General features: G+C 45.6%; 3 protein-coding genes across 9 annotated transcripts in view; 2 read left to right on the forward strand and 1 right to left on the reverse strand.

Annotated features, from left to right (window-relative positions):
• Positions 1 to 11,390, forward strand: part of LOC127592380 (1-phosphatidylinositol 4,5-bisphosphate phosphodiesterase beta-4-like) — a 28,869-nt gene extending 17,479 nt beyond the window's left edge. For 2 of the 3 annotated variants that reach the window (XM_052053083.1, XM_052053085.1), the window contains exons 14-40: positions 253 to 463; positions 530 to 623; positions 717 to 796; positions 972 to 1,056; positions 1,131 to 1,221; positions 1,308 to 1,403; positions 1,532 to 1,680; positions 1,750 to 1,845; positions 1,942 to 2,086; positions 2,184 to 2,268; positions 2,688 to 2,812; positions 3,451 to 3,502; positions 3,888 to 3,990; positions 4,210 to 4,374; positions 5,954 to 6,158; positions 6,935 to 7,023; positions 7,095 to 7,254; positions 7,346 to 7,395; positions 7,478 to 7,543; positions 7,679 to 7,794; positions 8,073 to 8,148; positions 8,219 to 8,394; positions 8,492 to 8,593; positions 8,811 to 8,868; positions 8,959 to 9,045; positions 9,276 to 9,309; positions 9,714 to 11,390. In XM_052053083.1, the coding sequence (XP_051909043.1) occupies positions 253 to 463; positions 530 to 623; positions 717 to 796; positions 972 to 1,056; positions 1,131 to 1,221; positions 1,308 to 1,403; positions 1,532 to 1,680; positions 1,750 to 1,845; positions 1,942 to 2,086; positions 2,184 to 2,268; positions 2,688 to 2,812; positions 3,451 to 3,502; positions 3,888 to 3,990; positions 4,210 to 4,374; positions 5,954 to 6,158; positions 6,935 to 7,023; positions 7,095 to 7,254; positions 7,346 to 7,395; positions 7,478 to 7,543; positions 7,679 to 7,794; positions 8,073 to 8,148; positions 8,219 to 8,394; positions 8,492 to 8,593; positions 8,811 to 8,868; positions 8,959 to 9,045; positions 9,276 to 9,309; positions 9,714 to 9,790 (2,873 nt within the window). In that variant the 3' untranslated portion in view covers positions 9,791 to 11,390. The remainder of the gene's footprint in view (positions 1 to 252; positions 464 to 529; positions 624 to 716; positions 797 to 971; positions 1,057 to 1,130; positions 1,222 to 1,307; positions 1,404 to 1,531; positions 1,681 to 1,749; positions 1,846 to 1,941; positions 2,087 to 2,183; positions 2,269 to 2,687; positions 2,813 to 3,450; positions 3,503 to 3,887; positions 3,991 to 4,209; positions 4,375 to 5,953; positions 6,159 to 6,934; positions 7,024 to 7,094; positions 7,255 to 7,345; positions 7,396 to 7,477; positions 7,544 to 7,678; positions 7,795 to 8,072; positions 8,149 to 8,218; positions 8,395 to 8,491; positions 8,594 to 8,810; positions 8,869 to 8,958; positions 9,046 to 9,275; positions 9,310 to 9,713) is intronic. The other variant, XM_052053086.1, reaches the window with a different exon arrangement.
• A 1,303-nt stretch (positions 11,391 to 12,693) lies between these two features.
• lamp5 (lysosomal associated membrane protein family member 5) lies at positions 12,694 to 15,784 on the forward strand. Its single transcript, XM_052053544.1, has 6 exons — positions 12,694 to 12,861; positions 13,790 to 13,968; positions 14,352 to 14,480; positions 14,798 to 14,894; positions 15,026 to 15,214; positions 15,420 to 15,784. The coding sequence occupies exons 1-6, from the start codon at positions 12,810 to 12,812 to the stop codon at positions 15,599 to 15,601; spliced, it is 828 nt and encodes a 275-aa protein (XP_051909504.1). The 5' UTR covers positions 12,694 to 12,809; the 3' UTR covers positions 15,602 to 15,784.
• A 1,582-nt stretch (positions 15,785 to 17,366) lies between these two features.
• The window catches only part of pak5 (p21 protein (Cdc42/Rac)-activated kinase 5), a 36,386-nt gene continuing 34,981 nt past the window's right edge, over positions 17,367 to 18,771 (reverse strand). For all 5 annotated transcript variants that reach the window (XM_052053533.1, XM_052053535.1, XM_052053534.1 and 2 more), the window contains one exon: positions 17,367 to 18,600. In XM_052053533.1, coding sequence (XP_051909493.1) covers positions 18,445 to 18,600 — 156 coding nt within the window. In that variant the 3' untranslated portion in view covers positions 17,367 to 18,444. The remainder of the gene's footprint in view (positions 18,601 to 18,771) is intronic.

The raw sequence follows: 18,771 nt of genomic DNA on the forward strand, positions 1-18,771 counted from the left end.
GGAGGAGGGATGAAACCGGAAGCAAGAGTTCTGTGGACCTCTGCTGCCATCTGTCAGTGGTCAAAAGAAACTACAACTAGTTGTTCCATATTGTTGGCAAGAACGGCTCAGTTAGTTTTTTAAAAAAATCTAAATTTCTATTCAAATTAAGAAATTATTCCCATTATTGCACAAGCAACTTACAAACGTAATTACGACATGTGTACCAATCAATCAAGTTGATGAAATGTCATCCATTTCAATCCTCTCCAGGCCGCATGTCCAGCGACGGTTTCTGCCGCTACCTGATGTCAGACGAGAACGCGCCGGTGTTCCTGGACCGCCTGGAGCTCTACCAGGACATGGACCAACCACTGGCCCACTACTTTATCAGCTCGTCCCACAACTCCTACCTGACAGGCCGACAGTTTGGCGGCAAGTCGTCAGTGGAGATGTATCGTCAGGCCCTGCTCTCAGGCTGCAGGTAGTTAATTCAGCACGTGAATCCACATGAGCGGCTCGGTATGCAGATGTTGATTGTGGGCGTCAGATGTGTTGAGCTGGATTGCTGGGACGGCAAAGGAGAGGACCAGGAGCCCATCATCACTCACGGCAAGGCCATGTGCACCGACATCCTGTTCAAGGTGAACTTCGGCTTTCGGGAACATTTTTGCATGGGGTGGTGGCACCCTCTTGTGGATAAAGTTGGTTACTACATGCACCGTGATTCCACGCAGGATGTCATCCAGGCCATCAAAGACACAGCTTTTGTCACCTCGGAGTTTCCTGTTATTTTATCCTTTGAGAACCACTGCAGGTATGTTGCACTGTTGCGATGACGTCGTGTTTTGACGCGGCGTACAATTGTCACCGTGTCACATACACAGTTCAGGGCCTTTGCCCAATACTTTGTAAATGCGCCTTTCTCAGCAATTACAGCCTCGAGTCTTTTTTTGTGTGTGTGTAGCACATCTGCGTATGTGTGTGTCCAGTAAACCGCAACAGTACAAAATGGCCAAGTATTGCGAGGAAATCTTTGGTGACTTTCTCCAGAGGCTGCCACTGGACAACTTTCCGGTAACGTCTCCTCTCTCCCGAATCACTTCAGCTACTCGCTCCAATTGCACCGTATGACCGTTCAATTTTTGCAGATCGAATCTGGCCGTCCTTTACCCTCGCCCAATGACCTCAAACGAAAAATCCTCATCAAAAACAAACGCTTGAAACCGGAAGTGGAGCAGAGTAAGTACGCCACCTGTCTAACGCGTCTTCATCTTTATTCCCGAGCCATTCGGTGGTTTTAACGTGTTTTGTTGCGCGTCATCCAGAGCAACTGGAGGCCTTCAAGAAGCACATGGAGGCGGGCGAGACCAACACCACAGCCATCATCATGGGAGAGGAGAACGAGGACGACGCGGAAAACGGTTGCACTTCAATGTCATTTTCATTCGACAGCAGAGGGCGCTCTAATGACAACATGGCCGCAAAATGAAAAACAATCGTCGCTCGAGTAGCCGCTTTTTTTCTCAATATGCGATGACGGTCTGCGCAGGAGAAAAGGAGCCTGAAGAGAAGGACGTGACCTCAGAGGCACCGAGCAGCCTTTCGGAGGCGGCCAGTGACAAAGAGGCCAACAGTGACTCTCAACCAAACGCCGCGAGCGCCAAAAAAGCCGAGGAGCGCGGCAACAGTCTCAAAAAGGTGAGACGAAGCCACTTTTACCAGACGAGCTCCACTACCGTCGCTTCATACCGTCCCATTGCGGTCCAGGTGCCTGAAGACGAGGCGACCGAGGTCTCCGAAGCTACGGAAGTAGCCGACACGACAGATATCTCTGAAGCATCTGACCCGGATAACAACAAAAAGGTTCGCGTTTGACATCCCCCACATCCGGACCGGCAGAACATGGGGCCTGATCCAGTTTTTTAAAATATTTTTATTTATTGTTTTTTTTTTAATCAGGGCGGCGAAGGCTCCGAGGACTTGGAGGAGGCTCTGATCGCACAGTACACATACGTGGGCGCCACCACAAACATCCACCCGTACCTCTCCGCCATGGTCAACTACGCGCAGCCCGTCAAGTTCCAGAGTTTTGATGTGGCTGAGGGTAACTTTGTGTTTATCTCTTAAAATTGATCGTGCTTATGCATGAAAGAATGTTTGATGGCAGTACTGACATTGACCTTGTGACTTTTGCTCCGTAGAGAAAAACATCCACCACAACATGTCGTCTTTCAACGAGTCGGTGGGCCTCGGCTACTTGAAGACCAACGCCATCGAATTTGTCAAGTATCCTTTGGATTCTGGGACAGACGGTGTTTCCCAACCTTTACATAGCCCCCCCCCCCCAAAAAAAAAATGCTTGTCCGCTTTGCTTTGCATTCACATCACATCACATTTGTGAGTAAACTATTAGTACAATAGTATTAGACAATTAAGTGAATTTGGGTCATCAAACAATTTGTCGTTTTTTTTGTGATGCTTTTTGCTGTTGGATAAAATTTGAACCATGTTTGATTGGGCCTCACATATTGCCGCACAATGCTGTCTTCTTCCAAAGGGACAGCTTGACCCAAGCTGTTCACACTAAAAATAGTTCCGCCGATGCACATGATGCGCAAGCGCGCACCCATGCGCACACACATGAACACGCACCCGTGCACATACACGCTGCGTCTTTGTCGGAATGTTCCTGAGCCCGAGCGCAGCTACAACAAGCGTCAGATGAGCCGTATCTACCCCAAAGGGGGCCGAGTGGACTCCAGTAATTACATGCCTCAGATCTTCTGGAACGCCGGCTGCCAGATGGTCTCGCTCAACTTTCAGACCCCAGGTACCTCATCACGCCACGCTGGGCCCCCCCTGGAGTGTGCACACTCAGTTTAACATTTTTTTTTAAGCAATTTATTCCATTGGAAGTAATGAGCATGGAAATTTTATATGCCGCAGTCAGTGAATTGTTTGATCTAATTCTATTCTAATAATTCTAATAAAAATCTACATTTATTTTGAAGGGTCTGGAAGCAAAGAAATGCTTGCAATATATCAATGTTTTTCAAAGTGAAGACAATTTGCATATTTATTACTTAGCAAGAAACATGAATTTGCATTGGAGGGCCACATAGAATGACGCGGCAGGCCAAATCTGGGCCCCGGGCCTCGAGTTTGACATATTCTTTTGTCCGTACCTGGCAACGCAAATGAGCAAAGCGCTTTCAAAAATGGACAGAAAAGACGAGCGGCGGTCTCTGTTTTGCCACACTGCACTTCCTCGCCATGCCATTATCGCGGGCGCCAGCCTGTTGTAAAGCAGCTGTTGCCCCGCCGCCCGAGGCTAAAGGACCGTTGAACATATGGCGTCTCCCGCAGCTGGCCATGTGCGAGGCCAGAGGCATTGGCACGAGAGGATGAGCACTGTGAGCCCTTGCTATACTTTTGATTTTTCTGTGTGTTTTCCCTCCTCCTCCTCAGATCTGGCCATGCAGCTGAACCAGGGAAAGTTTGAGTACAACGGCTCCTGCGGGTGAGAGCATCTCCTTCCTCTCTCTCTCTCATATCACTTAAAGCTTGTCACATCTCATTAGCGGTTGCCGTTGGCAACTGTAGCCGCCGCCTCGTGCTCCCCGGGGCCTGTAAGTGTGTTTTCTGGGATGTCATCTGTCTATCCCCTCCTCGGAAACGCCGCCCCCACTCACCCCGAGGACTCGGACCTCACCGTTAATGCTGGAAATGTAATATGTGTAATATACAAGGAGGTCACGGGGCTTTTGCCAAACAGACGTTATGTCTAATGGGACATGGGGGCACATGACGGTCCCCCCTCGGGATCTATTAGAAAGACATCCAGTGAAAGTGAAAAATAGGATTTCATCCATTTTCTTTGTCCCCCCCGTTCTTGTGCGCATCAGGTACCTGCTGAAGCCCGACTTCATGCGGCGGTCAGACCGGATGTTTGATCCCTTCTCAGAGACGCCGGTAGATGGCGTCATCGCCGCCACATGCAGTGTACAGGTTAGCCGGCGAACGTGATCTCATGTGTGGCTTTTTGCACTGTTCCAACATATACGCTCACAAACATCTCGGCATCCTCATATGAGATTCAAAGAAAGAGCTCGCATCAAAGCAAATCATTTTAGGCTCTTTCTTAATGTGTACAAAAATCCATCTTGCCTATCTATCGATGCCAGCGCAGCCGACATAGGACGCACTCCTTTGCCCTTCCCAACGCAGGTGTTCTCAGGCCAGTTCCTGTCAGATAAGAAGATCGGCACCTACGTGGAGGTGGACATGTACGGCCTGCCGACCGACACCATACGCAAAGAGTTTCGCACCCGCATGGTGATGAACAATGGGCTCAATCCCGCATACAACGAGGAACCGTTCGTTTTTCGGAAGGTACACCTGATTGATTTTTCCCTCTACGGTGCTCGGAAAAAAAGAGATCTCACTCGTTATCGACCAGGTGTACGCTCATGAAAATCTAAGAATTTATTATTAGTGCTGTCAAACGATTAAAATATTTAATCGCGATCAAATGAATAATTTCATAGTTAACTCCCAATGATCCGTAATTAATCAGATTTTTATCTATTCTAAATTTCATCCTATTTTTCCCATTTTAATGCTCTCATCAACATGGACTCGCGGATCAGTTTTCTTTGTGAAAAATGCAAACAACAATTTTGACTTTCAATTTTACATTCACGTTTTTCACTTGGAGCAGTTATTCAAACTTGAAGCACATTTTATTATTTGAGCGCCGCATTAATCTCGCGACATGAAGATTAATCGCGTTAAAATTGTCTTAAATGAATGCCGATAATAACGTGTTAAACTGACGGCACTATTTATTATATATGAAAAACGTCATAAATGCATCGTTGACACTGCGGGGGTGGTGACAGGTTGCCGTGAACGTGCGTGCGTGCAAACGTGCGAGTGAGTGTGAGAGCGTCGGAGAGAAATATCGCTGCTCTCAGCACAATGAGAAGTCCCTCAGCCGTGACTGTGACTCCAGCTCCCCTTTAACGCGCACCATCAATCACGGCGCCATGCAAAACTACACACACACACACACACACACACACACACACACACCAAATTACTGTACACACGCACACACATTGAGCACCCTCAGCGAGGGGTGTCGCAGGCTGCCGGCAAGATCCTTTTTGTCACGTGCGCGGGAAGCGACAAACGCCTTGGAAAAAGCTCCGCGGGCGTGCGTACGTGCCGGCGTGCAAGCAAGACTCGCGGGATGAGTCACAAAGCAGGGCGGGGTGGCGCCACGCCCCGCTTGGTATCCGTTCATTCATCTCGAGTGAGGATTCGCGATGGCAGATGAGAACACAAGAAATAGATATACGGGTGATTGGTGGCTTTTATCGATTCATTTGCATTTTTTTGTGGGGCGGGATAAATTTAGGTCCGGTACCGGGTTCGATTCCAGCTGCGACCTCCCTGTGTGGAGTTTGCATGTTCTCCCCGGGTCTGCGTGGGTTTTCTCCGGGTGCTCCGGTTTCCTCCCACATTCCAAAAATATGCATGGCAGGCTGATTGAACACTCTAAATTGTCCTTAGGTGTGAGTGTGAGTGCGAATGGTTGTTCGTCTCTGTGTGCCTTGCGATTGGCTGGCAACCGATTCAGGGTGTCCCCCGCCTACTGCCCGGAGACAGCTGGGATAGGCTCCAGCACCCCCCGCGACCCTAGTGAGGATCAAGCGGTTAGGAAGATGAATGAATGAATGAATGGTAAAAATAAATAAATAGTTCACAACAGCGGTGACTCATGTCAGTGGCTTTTTTAAAAAAAAAATTTTGACATGGTGCTCGTCAATCGCAAGCTGCAACATTCTGTTTGCCGTTTTATGGTTAGCATCGCAACATCCTCTTCATCGGGGAAAAATACGCAGATAAAGAAGCCTTGGAAAATGCAAAAATGCCCTTTCGGTGACTCGTTTGCATTTCCTCGCAGGTGATCTTGCCGGATCTGGCGGTGCTGCGCCTGGCCGTGTACGACGACAACAACAAGTTGATCGGCCAGCGCATCCTGCCGCTGGACGGCCTGCAGGCCGGCTACCGTCACATCTCGCTGCGGAACGAAGGCAACAAGCCCCTCTCGTTGCCCACCATCTTCTGCCAGATCATCCTCAAAACCTACGTGCCCGACGGCTTCGGGGGTGAGTCCAACAAAAATTCCACCGCTGTTACACGAATTGTTTGCGGGTAGATTTCACGCCGCTCGGTTTATAAGAAGCCGTCAGGGGGGGGGGGGGGGGGGGGGGGGGGACTTTGTTGGTTTGACTTCCTTCCCTCTGTGCCGCCGGTTGTCACGACGGCGCAAGGCAACGTGTTTTGCCACAAAGGCTTTAAATATGCAAATGAGAAGACATTTGCAGTTGTCATTAAAGGAAGCCGAAGGGTTGGGGAGCAGGGAAATAATGACCGCGCTCCATCACGCCTCCTCCTTCTGGGGGGGTGCGGGGGGGGATTCTGATGCTCGAATCACTTTGTGTCATTGTTTAGTGATTGTTTTTTCTTTTTGTACTTCTGTCAAACCCTTTTTGTGTTTTCACAGATGCTTGTAGTGGATCATAAAGGGAAGGGTTGGGGGAGTTTTTTTCCCGTTTTTTTTTGGGGGGGGTGGGGTTGATAGTTCCATTACAGTTTGATGACAGTTAAAATCGTTTTAATCGTTTTATATTATAGTTTCCTGACCTCTATTACACCTTTATGTTCATTAAACTTAAATGCTTCCCTCTATCGGGATACATACGACATAGCTATTTGTTTTCCTTTTTTGGGGGGTTTGGAGGGGGGGGGCTCTAATATTTAATGTATTTTCCTTTGGATTCCAAAAAGTCAATTCAAGTTGGAAGCCGATATGACAAACGTGTAAGCCTCGGCGGAGTTCTCCAAAGCTGAGCCTTTGCGGATTTCGATCCCATTTTTGCAGCTATCGTCGACGCTCTGTCCGACCCCAAGAAGTTCCTGACCATCGCGGAGAAAAGAGCCGACCAGATGAAAGCCCTCGGCATTGACACGGTAAACCGTCGCGCAAAACGGAATGAAACGATCCGCCGCCCGCCGTCGTGAAAACGGACTCTCGCTTCCAGAACGACATCGCCGACGTCCCGAACGGAAGTTCCAAGAATGACAAAAAGGGAAAAGGCAAAGGGGATAATATGGTCAAGGCCAACGTGACGCCGCAGAGCAGCTCCGAGCTCGCTCAGACCTCCAACATTGCCCAGAACAACACGGCCGAGATCAAGAAGGGTACGTGGACCACACACACACACACACACACACACATGCGTTCTTTCAAAAACACACACGGCGTCATTTTATGTTGTCCGCACTGTTGCAGGTAACGCGCTTGTACCTAATGTCAGCATTGACGACTTGAAGCAAATGAAGGTACGTTTAAAGAAGTCATTTGTGTATTTTTTTTTTTTTTTTAACGGTATTCGTGAAGTCATGTGATTCTCTCCCCCGGCAGACGTATATTAAACTCATAAAAAAGCAACAGAAGGAGCTCAGCGCCTTAAAAAAGAAGCACTTGAAGGTGAGCGGCGCAGTCCTCCAATGCTTTCTTCTCCTTCGATCGCAACTGAATGTTTGTGTGTGTGTGTGTGGGGGGGGGGGGGTATTTATTTATTTATTTGTTTATTTATTTATTTATTTATTGTGGTTTTTACAGGATCAAAACGCGACGCAGAAATCCCACGGCACGCAGGTGGACAAGATGGCGTCAACGCACGACAAGGAGAAGAGCACGCTGGAGAAATTGCTGGAGAAAGCCATCAAAAAACGAGGGTAAAACAGCTGCTGCACTCCCGCCGATTTTCTTTTTTTAATTACACAACAAAGAGAAAACAAAGACGTACGCTGCATCCCAAATGAGTTTTTTTGCTCCAATTTTGCCAAATAGTTGATGCTAATGATAGTCAGTGTAAGTCATGAACAAATTGATTGTTTTTTTTTTTACAAACCTCACGAGGGGAAAAAAAAAATTCACGACACTCATCAGGGAATAATTGATTGTGCCGACTAATTTGAAAGCCTGCTGGTGACCCACGCGTGTCGTTCACCAGGGAAAACAATTGCCATGAACTGAAGAAGGAAACGGAAGACAAGATCCAAACGCTGGTCACCGACCACAAAGCCAAGGTGCAACCTTCACCCCAAAACGTGCGCCCCCCCCCCTCACCATCCTGAAGCCTTTGTGTATGCGCGTCAGGCGAAGGACGTAAAGGCGCAGCACGCCAAGGAATGGTCGGAGCTGATCAGCGGCCACGGCGGCGAAGAGCAGGAGATGAAGGACGCCCACGTCGCGCAGCAGTGCGAGCACCTCAAGAAGCTGCTGAGTAGCGTGCAGGAGCAGCAGACCGGACAGCTCAAACTCATACACGAGCGGTGAGACGCGCTTTCAAATCCACTCTTGCGTGTCTGTGCCGCGTATGACCGCCAGCTTGGTGTCATCCCCCCCCCCCCATTTGTTGTCATCGCACAGGCAGAGCAAAGAGATGCGAGCTAACCAGGCTAAAATGTCCATGGAGAACAGCAAAGCCATCAGCCAGGACAAAAGCATTAAAAACAAAGCGGAGAGGGAAAGGTGCAACACACACACACACACACACACACACACACAAAAAACATGGAGTGTCGGATCGTCCGCATCTTCTCGGGGTTCCGCTGACTCTGTGTCCAAGGACGTACTGTTTACCGTACGCCATTGCGTCCCGCTCGCGCAACGCGACTCGTAAATAACACACCCTGCGTGTCGTCCCCGTTGGAAGTGCGCCGACGCCATTTTGTTTTGTGACGCGCAGGCGAGTGCGAGAGTTGAACAGCAGCAACACCAAGAAGTTCATGGATGAGAGGAAGAGGGTGCGTATGCGAGCGAGGAAAGGAAAACGTGTGCTCGTAAAGAGGTTGACGCTGTACATTTTTGTGTGTGTGTGTGTGTGTGTGTGTTAGTTGGCCATGAAGCAACAGAAGGAAATGGAGCAGCTGGAGAAGAATCAGAGAGAGCAAGTGGAGAAACTGGACAAGTTCAATGAGCAGGTGCAACAAAACATGACGTCTCACATCCCCCCCTCGCCCCCACCCAAAAAAAGATGACAGACAGACATTCACCAGACATTTCATTAGGAACACCTCTCTCAATGGATGACCCGCCCCCATTACTCATTCAGCTCCACCCCTCCACGTGTTTCTCCATGCGCGACACATACGCATATGTTCATTTTTTTTTTGTTCATGTTTTTAAATATGATTTGCTTCTCCCGGCACAGCTTTTGGCATCACACCATGCAAACAAACAACAAGGTAGGCACCTCCTCCACCTTTTTAACCACGGCGCGCTTTTGTTTCTTTCATTCTTCATCGTCAAGTCTTTAAAATGCCCCTCAAGGCCGCTGCGCTTCCAACGGTAGTTTGAAAGGTTTTCGCGTGTATTTCACGGCCACGTGCTCACGGGGGGGTTTTTATTGCCAATTGAAGACTTAAAGAAACTAAGCAAAGCAGCCATCTGGCAAAAGAGAGCTGTTTTCGTTTAAGGGGCCCAGCAGGGGGGGAACTTCAAGTTTCTAGGGGGCTGGGGGGGGTGAACGTAACTTGAACATGAACAGGTGTAAGTCGACTTTTCAAATCCATTGTGTGCTTCATGAACGGATTTGTGTGCGCGCCGTCCTCGGATATGTTCTTGATGCTTTGTGTGCCTGCTGTGAAAGGCAAAGGACATGCTGCAGATGGCCAAGTTGGAGGAGGAGATGGAGCGCCGACCTGCCACAGTGGTGTGAACGTCTGACCCAACACCCCCCCCCCCCCCCACACACACACACACCGTAGCCCACCTACAATACCATTTAGCTTTGAAACTGTGCACATAAACACTTTGTTTGTACGTGACATGATTGGAATGTAGCACTGTTTGTACAACCACACTTGATTTCTTACGCATTTTTTAAAAATCATATTTTGTTGATGTAGCACGGTCTGACCCAAAAAAAAACTAAACAAACAAAAATCCACAGTGGTGATGTTCCACCTATGTGCCCCCCCCCTCCCCACACAAATCGATACTCCAAACAAGATCAATTCAATTGATTCAGATTTTCTCATCAACACTTCCAGACAATTAATTATCATTATCACTCCCAAAGACGTATTTCTCTTTTCAGACGCCACATTCAATCCCAGGTCCTTTTTTTTCTCCAAAATTTATGGTTTAAAAAAAAGGATCTGGAAATGGCTGGTTCTGTCATGAGCAGTTTTTTTAATCCAATTGTGTGGAAGCATTCGGCAAAAAATTCCTTTCTATGATTTTACTGCCAAAGAAAACCAATTGTGTTGCCTGAAATATTTACATTTGAAAATGTTTGAGCGATTTTCCCCCTCTGCAAAGTTTGTTTTTAACCAGAGAAACGGGCGTTGGGCGTGTGGGCGTGTGGGCGTGTGGGCGTGTTCTTTCTTTTCAGCGTTGACATTTGATTATCAGGCGTTTTGCGTTTGTTCGTTTCGTTCATTTCTTTTTCCTCAAAAATATTGTTCAGTGAAATGTATTTATTGATATTTATTTATTTGTGTTTTCATCACATTCGATAATTTGTTAGCTGTAATTGGAAAACATAAAAGTATTAAAACAATTACAGGAAAATGTATTTTTTAAACACTTTTTTTTTTACCTACATCCGATCCAAACTATTTTTACAGAACCATTTTACCTTTTTTTTTTTTTTAACCTAATCTACACATGGCTCAGTGTCCATTTTTCAAATTAAACGTTACTACAGAGGACAAAAGTTTAATGTGAAACGATTCACATTAGCCATAATGCCAAGCGGAGGCGGTGGGGGGAAAAAACTACAAAAATGGCCACCTAAATCCTCATGACAACATCGGGACGTCGTCACATGTGGTGAATGACGATCAGTCTTTTTTTTTTCTCTCTCTTTTTGTTTTCCGTCTAATTGGTATGAGCAGAGGAATGACCTCCCCCTAAGGCGAGAAAAAAAAGTGCTTTTATTCTTTGGCTTTACAAACGTGCCACTCAATGTCTGCTAGGATTGTTTTAACTTATTTGAGCAAGTCTCAATGCCAAATTCAAGAGTTATTTATACAGAGATACATATATATATATATATAAATAAATGAACATATTAAAAAAAATGATGTTTAGTTGAATTTGTCTGTTAGGGGCTTTTTTTTTATACTGTACCTCTCCAACCAACCCTAATGTGTGTATGTGTTCTTTCTTGTCTCATTTATTTTATTTTATTTTATTTTTTGTATTTCTAGTGTACTGTTAAACTTTAAGCGAAGATGACTTGGTTGTTACCTGACTCCTTTAATACTGTTTTATAGTATGTGTACCAATAAATGGCAGTGGAAGAGGGGGCCTGAAAGCATCAGCTTGCTTGCCTTTTTTTCCTAATTATGTAACAGCAAGAAATCTTCAATCCTACAAAAAAAATATATAATTTTAACATTTGAACTCTAATTAGGAAGCATCTAGAGCAGTGGTTCATATGCACATTCCTCAATCCTTCATGAGTGAAAAATAAAATTACGCTTTTTAAACAAACGCCCTTTTTAAAACCTGAAAAATATAAAGACAAAAAGTATAAAGTATATGTTTCTTCATTGTGCGCAAAACGAACCAGCCAGCCCCCTCCCTCCCTGTGCTCTGCAATTTCAAGTCACTGCGCTACCTGCCGTTGAGATGCCTGTCATTACAAGTCCAAATGAAATGAATGCAATCATTCACATCGAACCTCAATTGTGGACAAATCTTTCGATTAAAAAGAGCAACGGGCCGCATCCGGCCCGCGGGTCGTAGTTTGCCCACCCCTATATTCCAGAAGGTGACAACAACTTGACTGTTTTCAATGCGTGTCCGCTTACGTCACATAAGTTCCTGAATGTGCTTAAAAAAAAAACATTCATCCAGAATCAGTCATAAATGGAGTGGGGAAAATATGGGATAGAATTTTCCAAGCAGACTTTTTACACCAAAAATACAAAAATAAAACTTTGTAAAATAGACGTTCCAACAAAAGCCTTCTGAGTACCGGTAATTCAGTTGTACTCTGAAGAAAAAGTGCCCGGGTCCTGCCTGTGAGGATCCGCAGTGTACGTCAAAGGGGGGGGGGGGGGTGGGAGGGGGGGGGGGAGATTGGCGCCACCTACCCCTCTCGCCCCAGCCTGACACTATCACAACCCCACCCCAAAAAGAAAACCACTTTTATGTCTCATAAACCACCTTGAACAACAGCTAAGTCGCATGAAAGCGTTGACGCCAGACTTGCCTTGCAAAATCGCCGTTTGTCTCCTTGATTCGCTCCGAGTAGAACGTAAAAGCTCCAGTGTACTTTTGTGCAGGCGCAGGGGTGAAGGCGAACCCTTCGGCAGCCTCCGGGGGGGAGTTAGGTGGGGGGGCTCTCACGGTCACACCTCACTGGTAGCGCAACCTGCAACCGAGTGGAGAGCCACTGCGGGGATGTGAAGTGACGCGTACCAGATGACTTCACTTTGTCACATTTCGTCTTTCGTGTACTGGATCAAGTATCATTTTGTTCCATGCTATGTATGTATTTATTTTTTTTGGGGGGGTGCATCTGTGAGGATTTGAGGGGCGGGATTCCCCCCACCGCCACTCTCTCTCTCTCTCTCTTTCTCTCTCTCTCTCTCTCTCTCTCACTCACCCCCCCCCCCCCCCCCCGCGCCGCCTCTTCCTCCTCTCTTTCCCGCTCAGCTCAGGTACTCGCAAGTCGCTCCGGGTTGTCGTCTCCGCCGGCTTTGGTGGTGGAGGGAAACCTGCTTGAAAGATGGGACGAGCGGGCTTCAGCACCATGGAGAGCGGACAGCTTCTTCTACTGGGTCAGTGAGGATTGGACGTCTTCAGTGTGCGCGCGTTTGTGTGTGTATGTGGGGAAGAAAAGTGACTTATTCAAAGCTGAATTTCAATCAAGGGTTGGTGATTTTTTTATGTTTTTTTTGTCCATCAAAATAATATTTTGAAATCTGATCAGCAGCTTTAGGAAAGTATTTCTATCCAGGTTTTATTCAACTTAAAAGGAATGTAATTTAACCTTTGTAAATGGACCACAAGCCAAAAATTCCTCAACTCAGTTTTTTTTTTAAATTTCTTTTTTTGTGCTGACTCTGCTTGATTTTGGGCGTTCTGAATTTGTGTGTGTGTGTGTGTGTTGCAGTCGTTACTCCACACTGCAATGTGCACAGTATTTGTGTTCCCCCCCCCCCCCCCCCCCGCCCCGCTCCAAAAAAATGTGACTCCTCCAAGCACATTTTTATCATTTTTGGATTGGATTACACCAAATGTATTAAACCAACAAAAAAAATAAATCATAAAATCCAATGAGCGTTTCTCTGTCAAATGATTACGTGAGTTCAACTTAAATCTCAGGGGCCCATAATTGGCCCACGAGCTATAGATTCCTCACTTCATTTTTTTTTGGGGGGGGTGGGGGGCTGCATCTTTTTCTCTTCGGGAGCCCTGATCTCATTCCTGCTTTTATGTAGTGTGCGTGGGTTTGTTGTTTCGTTGACTCAACACTCCATTTTAATCGCAGCATCAGAGCACACGGAGTGTATGAAAACGTCAATATTGAATCCAACGACTTGGGATTTTATCTTTTTTTTTTTTTTTAATTAAATTTTTGACTCGGATGTCATCAAAATGGAGGCTCATTTCTGCTTGTTTTTTTTAATGCTGACTGTGCATTTTTGTTGTTGTTGTTGTTGTTTGTTTGTTTTGGAGTACAGTACTGATCGTGTTCCCGTGCAGGCGCGTTGCTGCTGTCGCTGTCGGTGGGCGAGCAGGAAGGGGAGAACCTGTCGGGTCTGTCGGAGAACCCCGACCGGGCCATCTTCGCCGTGCGGGAGAACGGGACCACCTGCCTCATGGTGGAGTTCGCCGTCAAACTGGTCGTGCCATACGACGTGCTGGCGCTCAACCGGATAGACGTAAGGAGGACCCCCCCCCCCCACTCCGCCCCCCCATTGTCATGCGGCATATACACCCCACCCTCATTCCCCCTCCAACCCCCACCGCCCCCTGCCACCCCCTCAAATCAAACACTTTAAAGTGCCATAATACATATAGACACAGATCAAATCAATAAATAATTGAATTCAATGTAAAAAAAAAAACACATCATACAATATTTTTATTTTGCTTCTTTTTAACCGATGTTAGGCTCCAAGGCTTTTTCTAGGGTTGTAACTGGCATGGGATGCTGACTGGGCAAAATTAAAAGATCGATGCTGCGAGCGAAAAGGACTGCACATCCATATTTGTTAGCGCCACTCAATCAATGATGTTCTCTTGCCATTGTGCGCGGCGGCAGCTGATCACAGAGCAGGCGTCGTTCACGTTGCCTCGCGGCGCGCAGATCGACGGCAAGTGCGGCCGCACCGAGTCGGAGATCCACATCAGCTGGAAGAATGCCTACACACTGCGCATCTTCTTCTCTAAGGTGCCACACACACACACACACACACACACACACACAACAGTTGACCGCGATGTGACATAGTAGCACCTCCAACTAAAACACCAACTTGAAAGTACTTTATCAGCTATCGTTATCTTTATTTTAAAAGGTTTACAAATGTGATAGTTGAAATGTTTAAATTGTGGGTATGCATACATGCAAGGCCAATTCCCACATTTTATTCAAGTCTGATTAAGATTTTATTTAGGATTTTTTTTTTTTGTGACTTGTCACCTCCCTCCTGTGAATGTTGTTGCGAAGATGGCCTTAATTCTCGCCCGTGTTGTCGCGCGTGGCAGGAACTGCGCGCCAAGGGTGCAGAGGTGTGGAAGATCAGCAAGGTTCAGTTCGTGTACGACACATCAGAAAGTACTCACTTCATCAACGCCTACAACCGTGAGTCGGATTATTCGAGCGTGACTCGGCAGCTTTGCCGCGACATCATCCACGTTGAACTCATCGCCTTATCCTACGGTATGAGTTGAATGCTTTGGTTGTTTGACAATGTTTTTTGCATTCGCCATCAGCGGGCAAGCGCACGGCAAGCACCCACCGCCTGTCGGCGTTGGTGACGCCGGCCGGCCATTCGTACGTGTGCACCGCCCAGCAGACGCTGACCCTCATCAGCAGCGACCACCAGAAAGGCGTCACCGTCCACATGTACGACATCCAGATTCAACCCTTCGACATGGCTGCGGATTTTGTCTTCAGCGAGCGTGAGTACAACAAGCGGCCGCTGGTAGCGTAGCGCTTCACACGCTGGAATGTGGAAGCCAATGGGATGCATTGCAGCTCTCAGTCTATTTTTGCGGCTCAAAGATGAAGTTATCGCCGTCGGAATGATGTGAGATGTAGCAGAAAATTATTTTTTTTTCTTCCAACTAAATTACCACTTTTTTTTTTTCCTTGTCACACACTCAGCATACAAGTGCATCACAGACCAACGCGAGCGCCTGGAGGAGACTCTACCGCTCATCCTGGGTTTCATTCTGGCGCTGATCATCATCATCACGCTGACCATCTACCACTTCCACCTCAAGCTGAGTGCCAGCAACACACCACCGCAGCTACCACGCGACCGCTCTATGTATAAGAACATGTAGTGGACTTCCTTCCTCGTCTTGACCATCTCCAGCCTGGCATGGATGTTAGCATAAAACGCTATGCATTTGGAAAGCCATTTGATCATTTAGCCCATATCTTTGATGTCCATCAAATTAAAAAAAAAAAAGTGTACAATGATATTTTCCTGCAATGCTATGCCTAAAAAACCTCTCCTGAAAACACTCGTCGTTGTTGTTTTTTTTCCCCCCCCTCCTCACACTCATTGATGTCTTGCAGGCATTCTGTCCAAGAGATAGATGAGTGGAGTCGGTGCACAGATGAACTATTGATTTTGTCATTGAAATTGACAGCGGCATTTATTTCATTCTATGCAGCTGAAGTCTCGCGGTGCAATTTGTGTTTGAAATTTGATTTAGTTATGTTTCATTTCGTGTTTTCGTTTCCCCACTCCCAGCATTCACAAATTGAGGTGAATTTATATCCGGCGTATCGGCCCTCGTGTTTTGATTGAGTGACGTGCCGTGGAAGGCCGAGAAAAGAAGAGGGGCTGTTCTCTGCTTTCCCGCCTCAATCAATATCCCATTTTGCTGCAAAGCACTCGCAGCACACCGAGACAAATCAGACCGTAAATGACGTCACCTCCTCCCACTCCGTTTTTTTCTTGGCTCCAAGCCGCTGCGGATTTGGGGGGAGATGACGAGTCGATTGAAGACGGCAGTAAGGGAATGCCCTGGGAAAAATACTATCAATTATTATCATCAAAAATTTGTTTTTCAAAATCCGGCGGGAAGGTCAAAATGTCACATTTCAGAGGCCTTTAAAAAAAACAAAACAATTAATGAAACATCAAATCTGAATGCGGGTACTGTGGGTGGACACCTGAGGTGTCCTAGCGTGTCGAACCTGGTGTGGTTGCGGGATAACTTGGAATCATTTTTAAATTATCAAGTGAAATTGACAATGATTTTCCATCTCAACTTGAGAACGCTTCTTGGCGCTGTTCTGGGAGTTTACATGCATACACACGTGTGTGAGTGTGTGTGTGCAGTAAGTGTGTGTTTGTGTGTATATATATTCCAAAGAATTACCAAAGAGAATCAAAGCGATATCCAAGCAGAACAAGTATTTAACACACTTTTTATTTCAAACACATTTTTATATGATCCAAAAGTCGAGATCAACACAATAATTTTCAATTTCATTTTTTTAGTCGCCCCTAACCCCCAAGTACAAAACTTTTGTCCCTTATCTAACTCCATAACGCACACGCACTATGTACAAATCACAGTGACTGATGGGTCAAAATGGATGCAAGCAGGTTTTAAACTGCCGAATTACAGGGGATTTCATGACAATGACGAGCTATAGTCGTCGTGTATTTGTTTTTCATTTTCTAACCTCCTTTTTTTCTTATTGGTTTCTTCAGTAAGTGCTACAGTCAGTGCATCTTGTGACACGAGTGTACAAACCCATTTCATTGGCTCCCTGCAATTGCCAAAGATACACTCAAAGCATAAAATGCTGACTTCAATGATATATATACCGGTATACATTTTTAAAAACTATTTCAATGACATGTTTTGGACATATGTAGATGTTTGTCATTTAATTAATAGGTTGAAATTTGTGAAAATGTGTACGGCTGGCACTGGTGACATGCTTGTATCATTTTAATCAATCGCTGAAATAATTTTTGCTGATTTTTTTTTCAGCAAATGAAAATTATTGTGTTGATATATCGACAGCATGATGTATATGATACATCATGATGTTGCCGCATCGTTCACCTCGAAACTATACAACGTATAGTTTCGAGGTGAACGATGCTGCGTTGGCTCACTAAAGAGTGAGGATTCTGCCCGACCGCAATGATCGAGTTTTGCCAAAGTGTCTTTTTTTTTTTTTGTCCACAACATTCATGTGACATCAATGGTCTTTTTTTATTATCTATTTGGTACAGTATTCATGTTTATTTTAGTGAAAAAAACGTTTCAAAGGGTTTTTATTTTTGTGTTGAATTGACAAGATCATAAAATGTGTAATCCTATTCATAAATTATCATTCAATCATTTAAATGTCCATTAATGTCTTGACACAAAAACAAAGTGAAGTCACAGTTTCATTGCATTTGAGTGTATTTGAAGAGATCGTTATCGACCGCTGGGTTTCTTGTTCATTCAATAATTTAAACAATAAAATGACTGATTAAAAAAAGAAAAAAAGGCCACACTTGACAAAAATGAATTGCAATAAATAAATACTTTAAAAAGCTCATAGAAAATGCCTTAACTTACCCTTTTTTGCCCAAAGTTTTGAAGTTCTGTCTACAAAGATGGATAGTGGTAATATATATTTAGTTGCTTCTTTTTATAGTAACAGGTGGGTTAAAGTGGGATATTTGGAATTTTTCATGTTTATGTGTGTATATCAAAATATGTAGATCTAGAGATCGAGATCAGTCGACAGTACAGTAGCTGTATATCGTCAGATCTAGATCTGTGTATTTGTGTGTGTGTGTGTTTATATACATTTGTTTATGAAAAAATGTTTTCATAAATTATAAAGCTGAGGAAGGTCTACTGAATACTGCTCCAAACACAATGGCTACCACACCATCAAATACTCAAAGTTATCAAAACTGTACACTCAATCTTACAAGTTGCTCTGAAAATACATGTGCAGCTGGAGTGTGGGTAGTTATTCGCCCACACAGGCCTAAAACAACAGGAGTCCGCTTCAGAGTTCCATAATTTCCTCATAGTTGTTTTTGCATGTCTGTCGGTTAACTAATCTACGTCACGGTTACAAGAGGAATCAGTTTTGACAATGGGTGGGCAGGATGGCAGTCACCACCGAAGTGTGTGTGTGTGTGTGTGTGTTTTCAGCGGTGGCGGTAGTGTCTCATGAGGGGCACGATGCAGGACGGTGGTCCCGACAGTTTGAGGAAGGGATGCTGGAGAAGCTCCTGTGCGGTGGATCGCTGGGAAGGCTCGCGTACCAGCATCAGGTCCAGGAAGGAACGCAGCACCGATGACACCTAACACAACACAATCACAAATTACTCAGTTTGTCCTATTTTCTTCTGTCCTTTTTTTCTTTTGAAAAAAAAAAAGTCTTATTATTCATGGTTGTTTTTTTTCCGGCAAAAAATGCCTGACTATATATGGTCATTTTTTTGGGCTAAAAACGCAGTAGTATACATAACATT

This window comes from Hippocampus zosterae, chromosome 19, assembly GCF_025434085.1.
Source record: "Hippocampus zosterae strain Florida chromosome 19, ASM2543408v3, whole genome shotgun sequence".
Taxonomy (NCBI): domain Eukaryota; kingdom Metazoa; phylum Chordata; class Actinopteri; order Syngnathiformes; family Syngnathidae; genus Hippocampus; species Hippocampus zosterae.